The following is an 11,620-nucleotide window of genomic DNA, read 5'->3' on the forward strand; positions in this document are numbered from 1 at the left end:
AAACGTTTGTTTCCAAGATCAAGCAAGTCTAAGTCGATAGTACATAATACATCATAATGGCGCTCATTTTCATGAGCGCCATCATAATGGAGGATTGGACTGCTTAAAACGGCAGAAAAATGGGGTTAAAAAAAAAAAAAAAAAGAAATGGAGTGCTCAAAACAGCACGACTTGCTAGATATGAATCCCACTGAAGATATCACGGAGGAGATTATGGTGGGGAGAATGACATGGTGTGAGTTGATTGAGGCAATCTGATAAATTCTAGTACAGCACCGGTTATCCAATATGGTGGTAGTGGATGATGTACAGGAAGCACTCGTGCTCTCCACGGCTGTCCCTAAAGTTTCGCATGTTCGGACAAGAACGGTTTTTTAGTTGTATATCCGCAGAGTATGGAACCAAATTTTCCACCTTACAATTAACGTAGACTTTTTGCATGCCTTATGCAGTACAGCTATCACAAGCAAGACTCTATATATATTCATGTCCAGCGCAGGTATCTTATCATCCACTTCTTAGTATTACACTGAGAAACACACCTCAAAGATGGGGCCCACGAGAAGAAAAAGAAAAAGAAAAAGAAAAAGAAAAAGAAAAAGAAAAAGAAGGTCATCGTGAGATAAAGGCCAGAAAGGGAGAAAGAGCACTTCGCCCAATGAATAGAGAGGAGGAGGAGCAGAAGAAGGGGCAAGAGGAGGAAGAGGAGCAGAAGAAGAAAGGAGGAGGGACTCCAAATCCTCGCCTTAGACGCCTCGTAAAGCCAAATTTACTTTAATTCGCAATGTTTGGGTAAGTGCTTGCGCCCTTCACTCTCCCAATCAAAAAAGTTTTCGGAATTAAGGGTTAAATTCGAGATTAATCAAAACTTAAACTACAAAGTCTAATTTTGAAGTTGTTAAGCTAAGAAATTGTGGGTTTTGCTAGTTTAAAGTGTTATAGAGTTGTAGGACTTTACAGAACTCGATTTGAGCTTACAGTTTTTCCAAAACAAATTTTTGAATTTGTACATGTGTGATGGACAATAGCAACCAACAGTTTTTTGTTGGTTTTTGCTCGATTTTGGGTCAGCCAAGTTATGGGTTTTCTAGTATTTTGAAAGATATTTCTTTTAACTATAACTTCACGTGAAATAAAGTCTGGTGAAAAAAGTCATGGTGCGATCAAGTTCAACTCTCAAACTTCGCGTTGCAAACGACTTTAAATAATGGCTTTGGAAGAGCGATTTATGAGTGCGTTTGAGTAGTTTTGTCAACGTTTAAGCTTAGTTTGATTGAGTTATAGTTAAAGTAGTATTTTACTTGATTTTAACATCATTTTTTGTTTATTTGATAAGATTGCGAGTTCAACGGTTTGAATAATCTTTTTTGTTTAATTATAGGCATTTCCAAGTGAGTGGTATCATCTCTTTTATATATATACTATGAGTTAAGAAATCACACCATTGTTGCATAAAAACCTAGATCGAGCATCTACTCCTTGGTTATTTACGAAAATTTTTTAAACGTGTTATACTAAATATTGTGGAGACATGTATGTATGCATGTATGTATGTGTTGCTTTACGAACTAGTTTATGAAAGGATTTCTAAAAGATATTATAAATGTTTTGAGAAAGGTACTTTCAGAGGATGAGATGAGTTTGCAAAAGTATTATTTATTTTAGGTTGTAAAATGTTTAGTAGTTTATGAGATTGATTCTTGATTGAAATTTTGCTATGGGAAGATAATTGCTTGATGTTCAATATGACTGTGCATCCAATTAGGGGTTTTTTGGTATGCATACCAGTTTATGATATCTTTTTGAACAAAGCCATTACCTTATAAAAAGTGGAGATCTTGCCAATAAGGAAATCTTGGTCACTTTATTACCAGACGTTATGTCGTAACCACAGTAATATATTAAACAATAGATGGTTGATGGATAGACCATAGATATATAATTTGAGATTGATCAATGAAATGGATCATAGAAGTGATTTTTTTTTATATAAAAATTGATTCATGGTCTAGACCATTGATGTTTGAATTGTGATTGTGATTAAATGAGTATTTTTTATTTGTTTAAAGCTTTGTTGAAATAAGACAACTCTTATTTGATTTGAAATATTATATATGAGATTGAAGTATGAGTTTCTAGTTTTTCTTTGTATATATATATATAGTGATTGTTCGATCTGCTTAGAATATATGCTACTCACTAGCTTTTAGTTGTCATCCCTTCCTTTCAAATCTTTTCAGGTTCCCAAGTTAGCAGCTATTGATAGTAAGATAGTGCTATTGATCAAGACTTTTGGGAGTTGGATTTTGGGTATGGTTTAAGGCTGTGTCCTTCAGTAGGAAAGATGGCCATGACATTCTCCTATTCTTGTAGGATTTTGAGGTGTGACAGCATGTCCCTCACATTTTTCATGGATACACTACAGTTCTAATATCCTCTCCATTCTCTATCTAGATATTGAAATTCCAGCAAGAATTCACGTTGATTTTACAATTTAACTTGCCCATGGCCAACGATGGAGGAGGTCATCAAGTAGCCACCCAACGTGAGATCGAGCTCATGAGGCAGCAGTTATTACCTTCCATGTCAAAAGATATTGAGGCAGTATTGAAATTGTTGAATGAATCAGCAGGTGAAGATAGTCGTAGCATCTTCAGAGTCCCTCAAGCACTCGCCGGAGGAATTGCCGAGGCGTCCCTGCCTCGCATCGTCTCTATTGGCCCGTACCACCATGGAGAATCGCTGCAAATGTTTCAGGTGGACAAGTGGAGATACCTCCACACTATGCTGGAAAGAACTCAACCGCACGGTATCCACCTCGAAAACCTCATTGATGTCGTGGCACCGAAAGAGAAAATTATCCGGCAGTGCTACTCGGAGAGCATCGAGAATTTCAATGGACCTGATCTTGTGAAAATGATGGTTCTCGATGGATGCTTCATCATTGAATTCCTCCGTCAAATTGCAGGATATGTACCGCCCGACAGAATCCTATTAATCAATTCCAATTCATTCGTGTTACTTTCTCTTGGACGAAATCTTCTACGACTTGAGAACCAAATCCCGTACTTTGTTCTTGAGGATTTGTTTGAAATGACGAGTGTTTCAGGAAGAACCTCGTCTTTGGACAATCTTGCCTTTCGTTTCTTCAGCTGCTTCCTAGAAGGACCTGCTATTGTCGGGGAAAGACCAAAAGGAGTGCATTTACTCGATTTATTTCGTTTGAGTTTAATACCCACAAATCAACAAGATAATCCAGTAGACGAGAGTTCATCTTATCATATGATCAAATCTGCTTCCGAGTTCTGTCGATTGGGAATTGGATTCAAGCGAAGTGAAGCCAGCACCTTTCTGGAGATCATATTTGACAGTAGACGCAGAACCATTGGAATTCCAAAAATAAAAATAGATCATGATCTCAATTGCATCCTTCCCAATATGGTTGCTTATGAAAACTCTTACAGCTTCATCATTGAGTTCATCCGTCAAATTTCACGACCCGAACAGTTCGACGATATCCTATCAAACAATTCATACATGTACATTTCTGTTGTGCAGGACCTTTCACGGCTTGAGAACCAGGTCCCTTACTTTGTTCTTGAGGATTTGTTTGAAACAACGAATGTTTCAAAAGAAAAGACCAGCTTGACCATTCTTGCCGTCTCCTTCTTCGACGGCATCATGGAAAGATCTGACCGTTTCTCGGAAAGAGATAGAAATTTTAAAGTAGTGCATTTACTTGATTTACTTCGCTGAGCTTAATTACTGGGGGTCAGCAAATCATCGGTCCAGAAGGGAGGCGCTCGTCCTATGAATTGATCGGTTCTGCTTCCGAGCTCAATCAAGCTGGAATTGCATTCGCGCGGAGAGAAGCCAGCACCTTTCTCGAGATTAAAGTTGACTCCAAAACGGGAATCATGCAAATTCCAAAACTAAGAATCGATGACACTCTCCAATGTATCCTCCACAATATGGTTGCTTTTGAACGGTGTTTTGTCTATTGCGACAAGCACTTGACTCCCTATGCCATATTCATGGGATCACTCATTGACACAGCTAACGATGCACAACTTTCGTGTGACCATGGCATCATGTGGAATGACGGCGTGAGCAAGAAGGGTATTGCAAGCTTCTTCCGTGATGTTAGCAAAGACGCTGTTTGGGACGTCTCAAAGAGCTATCTAGAGTCGGAGATTGCAAGAGTCAACAGCTATGTTAGGCATCAACAGATTCGTGTTTTCTTCACACAACTGATATATACTCCCTGTCGCTACACATGGTCGACTATAGCTGCTGTGCTGATGCTTACAGGTGCGATTCAAACAGTTTACACTGTGTTGCAGTATTACCATCCTAGGTAGCACTAAGCGTCCAGAAGCTCCATCTTTCGTATTAATTCCATTACACGTGTTAACTCTGTTTTCAGTGAATCTTTTGTGTTGTTGATACTTTCTTTGTGGCCAGAATAATTTTGTATAAGCAAATGAACAATTTTCATTACTAAAAGTGGTGATCACTAGGAGAGAGCATGGACGGACAATCTGCGTCTGCCCGGAATCTGGAGCTTACCTAGCCCTAGGCCTAGCTACTAGCTAGTTCCATGGAATTGAGGATTGGTGAGGACTGGATCGCCCAGTTCAAAACCGTGCAATTTTTTTTTTCTAGAATTTTTCAGTTTATGAAGTTAAATTGACTAAAAAGAGTTCTACAACTAATAAAACTGAAGTTACACAACAATGCGAAAAAAGTGAAGGTGGTGAAAAACCATCGTTATTTTATTAGCATGCTAATACTTGTGTGACAAATACTTGAACCTTTCCACCCAGAAAGAGCGCAAGGCATCAAAAAATTGCGAAAATTTTAAGACTAGTGCGAAGCGGCTAATGTATGTATCTCTATTTTTGTCAAACTATTCTCAAGTGTCTCTTCTTATTTTCTTTTTTTGTCAAACGAGTTGTCTCTTCCAAATATCGAAGTCGTCGCCCAGGTCACTGTCACTGCGACATAAAACCCGTTCCTCCAGTTGACTACTCTTGTGAGATAAGTCGAATGCCAAATTAGCCAACTCGTGAAGCCTACGTGCGATATTCCTTTCGCATTCTGCATAAGTGACAACTATTAATTCAGCAAATTATAAAGCATGCGTGCATCAAAATCTGGCTATTAGGAAAGAAAGCCATTAATATGACATGGTAGCACGTTATGTACCTTATACTAACGTAAATTGATGAGCACTTTATAACTCAAATGGGTCTCCTAGAGGTATATCTTTCGACAAAATACTTTCCCTCCATTTTGCTTCCCTATCCTAGGAAAGAGCTCCGTGAAGAATTTCTTTTCCCTTTTTGCGACCTGTTACAGAAATTCGCATTCATAGTATTTCCTAGGAGAGAAGAAAACTTAGCCCTTATACAACGAGAGAAAGAGAAAGTGAATGGCCACTGTGAATGTTACTATTTCCCATATGTTAGCTTTATCGAAGGGCAAGGGAGTAAGAGGCAACAACTTATCATCATTTCTTTAGCATTTCTTCCCATAAGAAATCGAAAAAATGTAGACGCTCTTCTTTCTTTTTCTTTTTTTCTTTTTTCAAATGGAAAATGGTCAATTTATCAATTGCAATTCAAACATGTGTATGAAGTGTGTGTGTGTCTGGGCACTCGTCGATGTATCTATGTACGTATATTAATCAACGAGAGGATGCGGCTATATATTAAACCAATGTGGGCAAGCTCTAAGCGGGAAGATTAGTGTAAAAAAGAAAGTTTTAAACATATTACATTTGTACAAAATTAATCTTAAACCTTTTAATTTGGCTAATTTAATCCTAAACTTTTTGACAATTTATCACTGTAGTCCATCCGGCCAAATTTGATCAGAAATTAATAGTATGGATGCCAACCATCTATGTGGCACAATTGATACTCATATGAAATTTTTTAGTTTTTCAAAAAAATCTGAAATTTTGTCTTTTTTTTTTTTTCCTTTTTTTTTTTTTTTTTGGTTAAAGGCTGGTAGGAGGTCGTCCCCAGTCACCGCCTCTTTCATTAATATAATATTTTTATGACTTTTTTGATAATCTTTTTGGCTTTAAGGCTACAACCGAAGAGAAAGGCTACTAAAAGTGGTTTTTTCATTGTAAACAAACGCATTTACCATACGAATACGATGGAGAAAGGCCATCACTAATCCCCCTCCAACTTTACGATGCCCAACATTCCTACAAAAGTTTTACATCGTGTCTCATTTGCAATATAAGTTCATTGCAAAATGAATAGAAAATTCAAACATTTTACAAATTAGAAGCGATATCAATATATTATCATGATATACCAAAAATATTCTTCAAACTGTCGTAGTCCTAAAATAGTACGATGAATAATTACAACTAAATATTTAGAAATTTCTGTATTTAACAAAAGCTGGTTTTTAAAGAGGGCCACTCTTCCAAAATGTTTTAGGATACAAAATGTCTTAATACATATAGGCAGCACTAAAACGTTTTCAACAATCTAGAAGAGCGAATGAAGGCAAGTCGACTCAATTTGCATAAGAAATAAGATCTCTTTTTTTTTTCCTTTCCTTACATTGCTTGAAAAAGTCATTCATTGCGAAGGTGCAAGTGCAATTTAATATGTACTTTCACTTCAAAGTAAATGACACAAATATAAATTTCCATCACCTTAAATTACAGAAGAGTGTCCTCATCATGTTCGAGTTTTAGAAGTTTATTTTTGGAGCCAATTTGTACATCCATTAAGTAGTTAGATCCTATTTTTTCGAGTATGCATGCAAATGTAAAAATATTATTGAAACCACTTAAAGATACGTAATTACTTTATGTCCACATTTTAATCGAAATTTCGATTTTTCTCTTTCTTTTTGTACTGAATTATTGACTTTTTTTTTTTTTTTGGTCGAAACTGAATTATTGACTTCACCAACTTACATTTTGTCTTTTGTGTGGCTACTTGTCCCCGCCCAACATGCACTTCCTTAAAAAGGTCTTTATCTAGGCAACTTCTTATAAGACCGAGCTCAGTATCACTTATTTTATGAAATTTCGATCTTTTTATCTTTCTTTCTGTCCTAAATCATGGACTTCACCTGCTTACATTTTTTCCTTTGTGGGGTCTTCTGGTCCTCGATCTGATCGCAGTTCCTTAAAAATTGTGCACCTCCGCACCTCCGGAAGCTTTGGGATGCAACTCTGCAAGTGCAATGCATAACTCTTTCATCACTCCTTTTTTTCACCGTCCAGCTGGCGCACTTGTACAGATCCTTTTTGCTCGATGGGCATTCAAGAATTCGAAGGAAATGAAGATTTGACATCACCAAAACGATGCATTATATATATATATATATATATATATATATATATATATATATATATATATATATATTCGTATTAATGTCGTATTAATATTCTCATTTTCACATGTCCCTTACAATGATTTAAGTATAAAATTAACTGCTTCACGCACTAACCTACGTACATTTGGCCTTTCGCGTGTCTTCTTCTCCTCGATATGGTCGTCGTTTCTAACGTACAAACATTTCCAACCGGTCTTGATATAAAACTAGCACTAGTCATTTTTTATCCAACAGCCGGCGATGATCGTCATTCAACAGTAGTCAGCAGGCAGTCATTGTCAGCTACCCGACGACTTTGCCGCTTGCAAGAGCAGCCCTCTTTCATTTTCAATGACAGAAATAAACTATACTTTGTTACATGTGACCTTTCCCAGTACTTACCGCTATAGCTTGTTCCAAGACCTTTTTATAAATCTCTACTTGCCCCTCACGTTTTTCCTAGATACCCTACACTTTTGATAGCTTTCAATTTTCACTCTAGCTATTGAAATTCCAACAAGAAATTCACATAGATTTTACAATTTAACTCAGCATTGACAACACTCAAGGAGGTCACCAACTTATATACATGTAGCAATAAAAAATTACAAAACCAACTTATATATATGCGTCAAAATATTCATTTGTCTTACTTTTCATTTTCCTACATTACCCTTGAATCAAAATTGAAACTGCCCGTCTAGTCACTATTCTATCCCTCATACATTACCCATTACGCATACACTGCTTCTTAAAAAAAAAAAAAAAAAATGGCTTATCACGAACACGACGTGTGTAGTGCGTGGCCCCAATATTAGTATACGAGAAAAAAAAACATAGAGTGGGGAGGTAGGCTTTATTTTCAATTGAGGTTTGTGATAGATGAAGTCCATTTAATTGGTCTATCACTCTAGTTCCACAGTCGATGCAACTGATGCTCAAGCTTTATGAGGAAAAAATGCCAACATAACATTAAAGTACACCTATCACGTTAAGAAACTAATAGCTACGAATGTTAGCATTTCCCCATATGCCAGTTTTATCGGAGAGCAAGGGAGTCGGAGGCAACAACTTATCATTATTCTTTTAGCATTTTTTTCCCAAAAGAAATGAAAAAGTGTAGATGCTCTTTACTTGTAGCTTTTTATGGAAAATAGTAAATTTATCAATTGCACTTCAAAAAAGTGTATCTACGTGTGGGTGCTCGTGTCTATTCAGTTTACATCATATATTATTTTTTTTCTTAACTATATTGCTCGAATAATTCATTAATTCCTAAAAATGTTAGTGCAATTTAATATTTAGTTTCACTTGAAAGTAAAGTGTGCAAAATTCAAAATCGCATCACCTTAGATATGGAAGAGTTTTCTCGTGATGTTCAAATCTTATAAGTTCATTTAGAGCCAATCCATAGTAGTAGGAATGCATACATCAATTAATTAGTCTAAGTTTATTTTGTCTAGAATGTGTGTATGTGTATATATAAATACGTAAAAGTGGGTAGATTCATAATGATTTTTGCCTTTTTTTTTTCTGTACTAAATCATTGACTTCAACTACTTACATTTTGTCTTTTGTGTGCCTTCTTCGCCTCGCGCCGACTGTAGTTCCTAAAAAAAATGTTTGGTTGCTTTGGCACCTCCCTAAATAAATGGGCTGTGAAGAGATTGACCTTCATATTCATTCATATTTATGAAATTTTGATTTTTTTTTTTTTTTGTCTTTCTTCTTGAACTACTTGCATTATGTCTTTCGTGTGGCTTCTTGTCCTCGCCTAAATTTCTCAAGCCAATCATTTTAAATTTCTATGAGCATGTGTTTTTCAATTGTCATCATAATAGCAATGAAGGAGAAAATAGTAATTTTTTATTTATTTTCTAGATAACAAGAAGTCTAAAATTCATGAAAAATCATAAAAGGAAAATAATTATGTCAAAGGAGATAGCAAAAGAGAAATGAAGGTTGATCTTGTCGGTCTAGTAAAGATATGAATAGCCTTACTCATATATGGGATAGGAAAACCCTGTCCAATCCTAGTCATTGGCCACATGATATATTGATTTGTAATTATTTTCGTAAGATTTATATATACTCCCTAAGCATAAACAAAAGAATTGCTTACTGTGATTTATATTTTAAATTTTTTGGGTAATTTAAGTTATAAATTCACCTTTTAGTCTTCCTACCGTGAAAATGGCTAGTCAAAATCCATCAATGCAAATTGCTTCGTTTGTGCCCACGCGTTTTTGGATATTCCCCCGAGACGCAACCCCACCCACTCCACGGAGGCGCCCCAACGAGCGAGGACTTGCCTGCATGTAAGTCAAGTCCTCTTTTCCGACCCCAAAATAAAAATTAAAAAAAAAAAGTCCTCTTTTGAAGAGGGAGAAGGAAGAGAAAAATAACAGAGAGAAAGAGAGAGAGGGAAGTGGGACCAAGGGCAGGCCGGCCCATTCAACGGACGAAACGTGGCTCTCTAGGACCTAGTTCTACTCCCTGTCATCTCCCTCGTCCTTGTCTCTGTCCGCTGCTACACTTGCTCTTCCTTCTCTCTCCTCTGCTCCACTGAGACCATCCCCGCACTGGCCGCTCCAGGTTGTTCCATGCCCTCTTTAAATATCTACATGTCCCTCACATTTTTCACGGTTACACTACACTTCTCGTATCCTTTCAAATCTCTCTCTAGCTATTGAAATCCCAGCAAGAAATTCACGTTGATTCTACAATTTAACTCGGCATGGACAACAATGGAGGAGTTGGTCAAGGAACCGCTGAGGAACATGGGATCGAGCTCATGAGGCGGGATTCATTGGCTTCGATGTCAGAATATATGGAGGTAGCGCCGAAATGGAATAATGAATCAGCAGACGAAAGCAGATGTAGCATCTTCAGAGTTCCTCTGGCACTTGCCGGAGGAAATGCCCAGGCGTCTCGGCCTCGCATCGTCTCTATTGGCCCATACCACCATGGGGAACCCCCGTTGCAGATGCTTCAGGAGCACAAGCGGACATACCTCCAGACCATGCTGGACCAAACTCAACCGCACGGTGTCGGCTTCGAGGACCTCATCAATAAAGTGGCATCGAAAGTGGAAATAATCCGGCAATGCTATTCGGAGATCACCAAGTGTTTCAGCGGACCTGATCTTGTGAAAATGATGGTTGTTGATGGATGCTTCATCATTCAGTTCCTCCGTCAAATCGCAGGGGTCATACGGATGGATCCCCCATTAAATAATTCATACGTGTTAAATTCTGTTGCACGGGACCTTCTTCGGCTTGAGAACCAGGTCCCATACTTTGTTCTCGAGGATTTGTTTGAAACAACGAATGTTCCAAAAGGAACGCGGTCCTTGGCCAATCTTGCCTTCAAATTCTTCATCTCTTTCGATGCAGGACCCGGCTTTGTCTTGGAAAGACAGATCAATATAAAAGGAGTGCATTTACTCGATTCCTTTCGTCTGAGTTTAATAGCTCAGGGTCAACAAGACAATCCAGTAGAGAAGAGTTCATACTGTCGTTTGATTAGATCTGCCTCAGAGCTCCGTCGAGTGGGAATTGGATTCAAGCAGGGGCAAGCCAGCAGCTTCCTGGGGATCAAATTTGACAGTGAACGCAGAACCGTCAGAATTCCACAAATAGCAATAGATGATGATCTCAATTGCATCCTCCCCAATATGGTTGCTTTTGAACAGTGCCGTGGCCAAAAGGACGGGCACATAACCGCCTATGCAGTATTCATGGGATGCCTCATTCACACTGCTGATGACGTACAGCTTTTGCGTGACCGTAAAGTCATATCAAATCACGGTATGAGCAACCAGGATGTTGCACACTTCTTCGGTGACATATGCAAGGATGCTACTATAGACATCCTCAAGACCTATCTAGCGTCGCACTTTTCATTTTTAAATGAGTCTTTTAAGTATGAGCAGGCTCATCTTTGCTGGGCACAACTCCTAAATGCTTTTCATGACAACCCATGGTCAGCTCTTTCGGGCTTAGCTGTTATAGTGACGCTTGTAGGCATCATTCAAACAATGTATACTGTGTTGCAGTACTATCATCCCAAGTAGCAGGAAGCATATAAAAGTTGCCTCTTCCAATTTCATTCCATATATATAGAGTATGTTTTTAGTGAATCTTTTGAGTTGTTGATACTTTCCTTGACCAGATCAATCTTGAGTATGTGGATTAACAGTTATCATGACTAAAGTGGTGATCATTAAGGGAGAGCACAAACTGGTGATCCCATTCCGCTTGGGAAT

At 37.8% G+C, this 11,620-nt stretch overlaps 3 protein-coding genes across 3 annotated transcripts; all 3 read left to right on the plus strand.

Annotated features, from left to right (window-relative positions):
* The first annotated feature begins 575 nt into the window (after positions 1-575).
* LOC120286063 (UPF0481 protein At3g47200-like) lies at positions 576-4,391 on the plus strand. The gene is made up of 2 exons (XM_039311907.1): positions 576-792; positions 2,241-4,391. The coding sequence occupies exon 2, from the start codon at positions 2,506-2,508 to the stop codon at positions 3,754-3,756; it is 1,251 nt and encodes a 416-aa protein (XP_039167841.1). The 5' UTR covers positions 576-792; positions 2,241-2,505; the 3' UTR covers positions 3,757-4,391.
* On the plus strand, positions 3,972-4,361 carry LOC108959613. The gene has a single exon (XM_018873482.2). The coding sequence runs from the start codon at positions 3,972-3,974 to the stop codon at positions 4,359-4,361; it is 390 nt and encodes a 129-aa protein (XP_018729027.2).
* Positions 4,392-10,090: 5,699 nt separating the features above from the next.
* LOC104447271 (UPF0481 protein At3g47200) lies at positions 10,091-11,428 on the plus strand. The gene has a single exon (XM_010061032.2). The coding sequence runs from the start codon at positions 10,091-10,093 to the stop codon at positions 11,426-11,428; it is 1,338 nt and encodes a 445-aa protein (XP_010059334.2).
* Positions 11,429-11,620: the final 192 nt, after the last annotated feature.

Source organism: Eucalyptus grandis, chromosome 5 (genome assembly GCF_016545825.1).
Source record: "Eucalyptus grandis isolate ANBG69807.140 chromosome 5, ASM1654582v1, whole genome shotgun sequence".
In the NCBI taxonomy this organism is placed as follows: Eukaryota; Viridiplantae; Streptophyta; class Magnoliopsida; order Myrtales; family Myrtaceae; genus Eucalyptus; species Eucalyptus grandis.

Coding starts and splice junctions, on each gene's coding strand:
- LOC104447271 (XM_010061032.2), top strand. CDS start 10,091: ATGGACAACAATGGAGGAGTTGGTCAAGGAACCGCTGAGGAACATGGG.
- LOC120286063 (XM_039311907.1), top strand. CDS start 2,506: ATGGCCAACGATGGAGGAGGTCATCAAGTAGCCACCCAACGTGAGATC.
- LOC108959613 (XM_018873482.2), top strand. CDS start 3,972: ATGGTTGCTTTTGAACGGTGTTTTGTCTATTGCGACAAGCACTTGACT.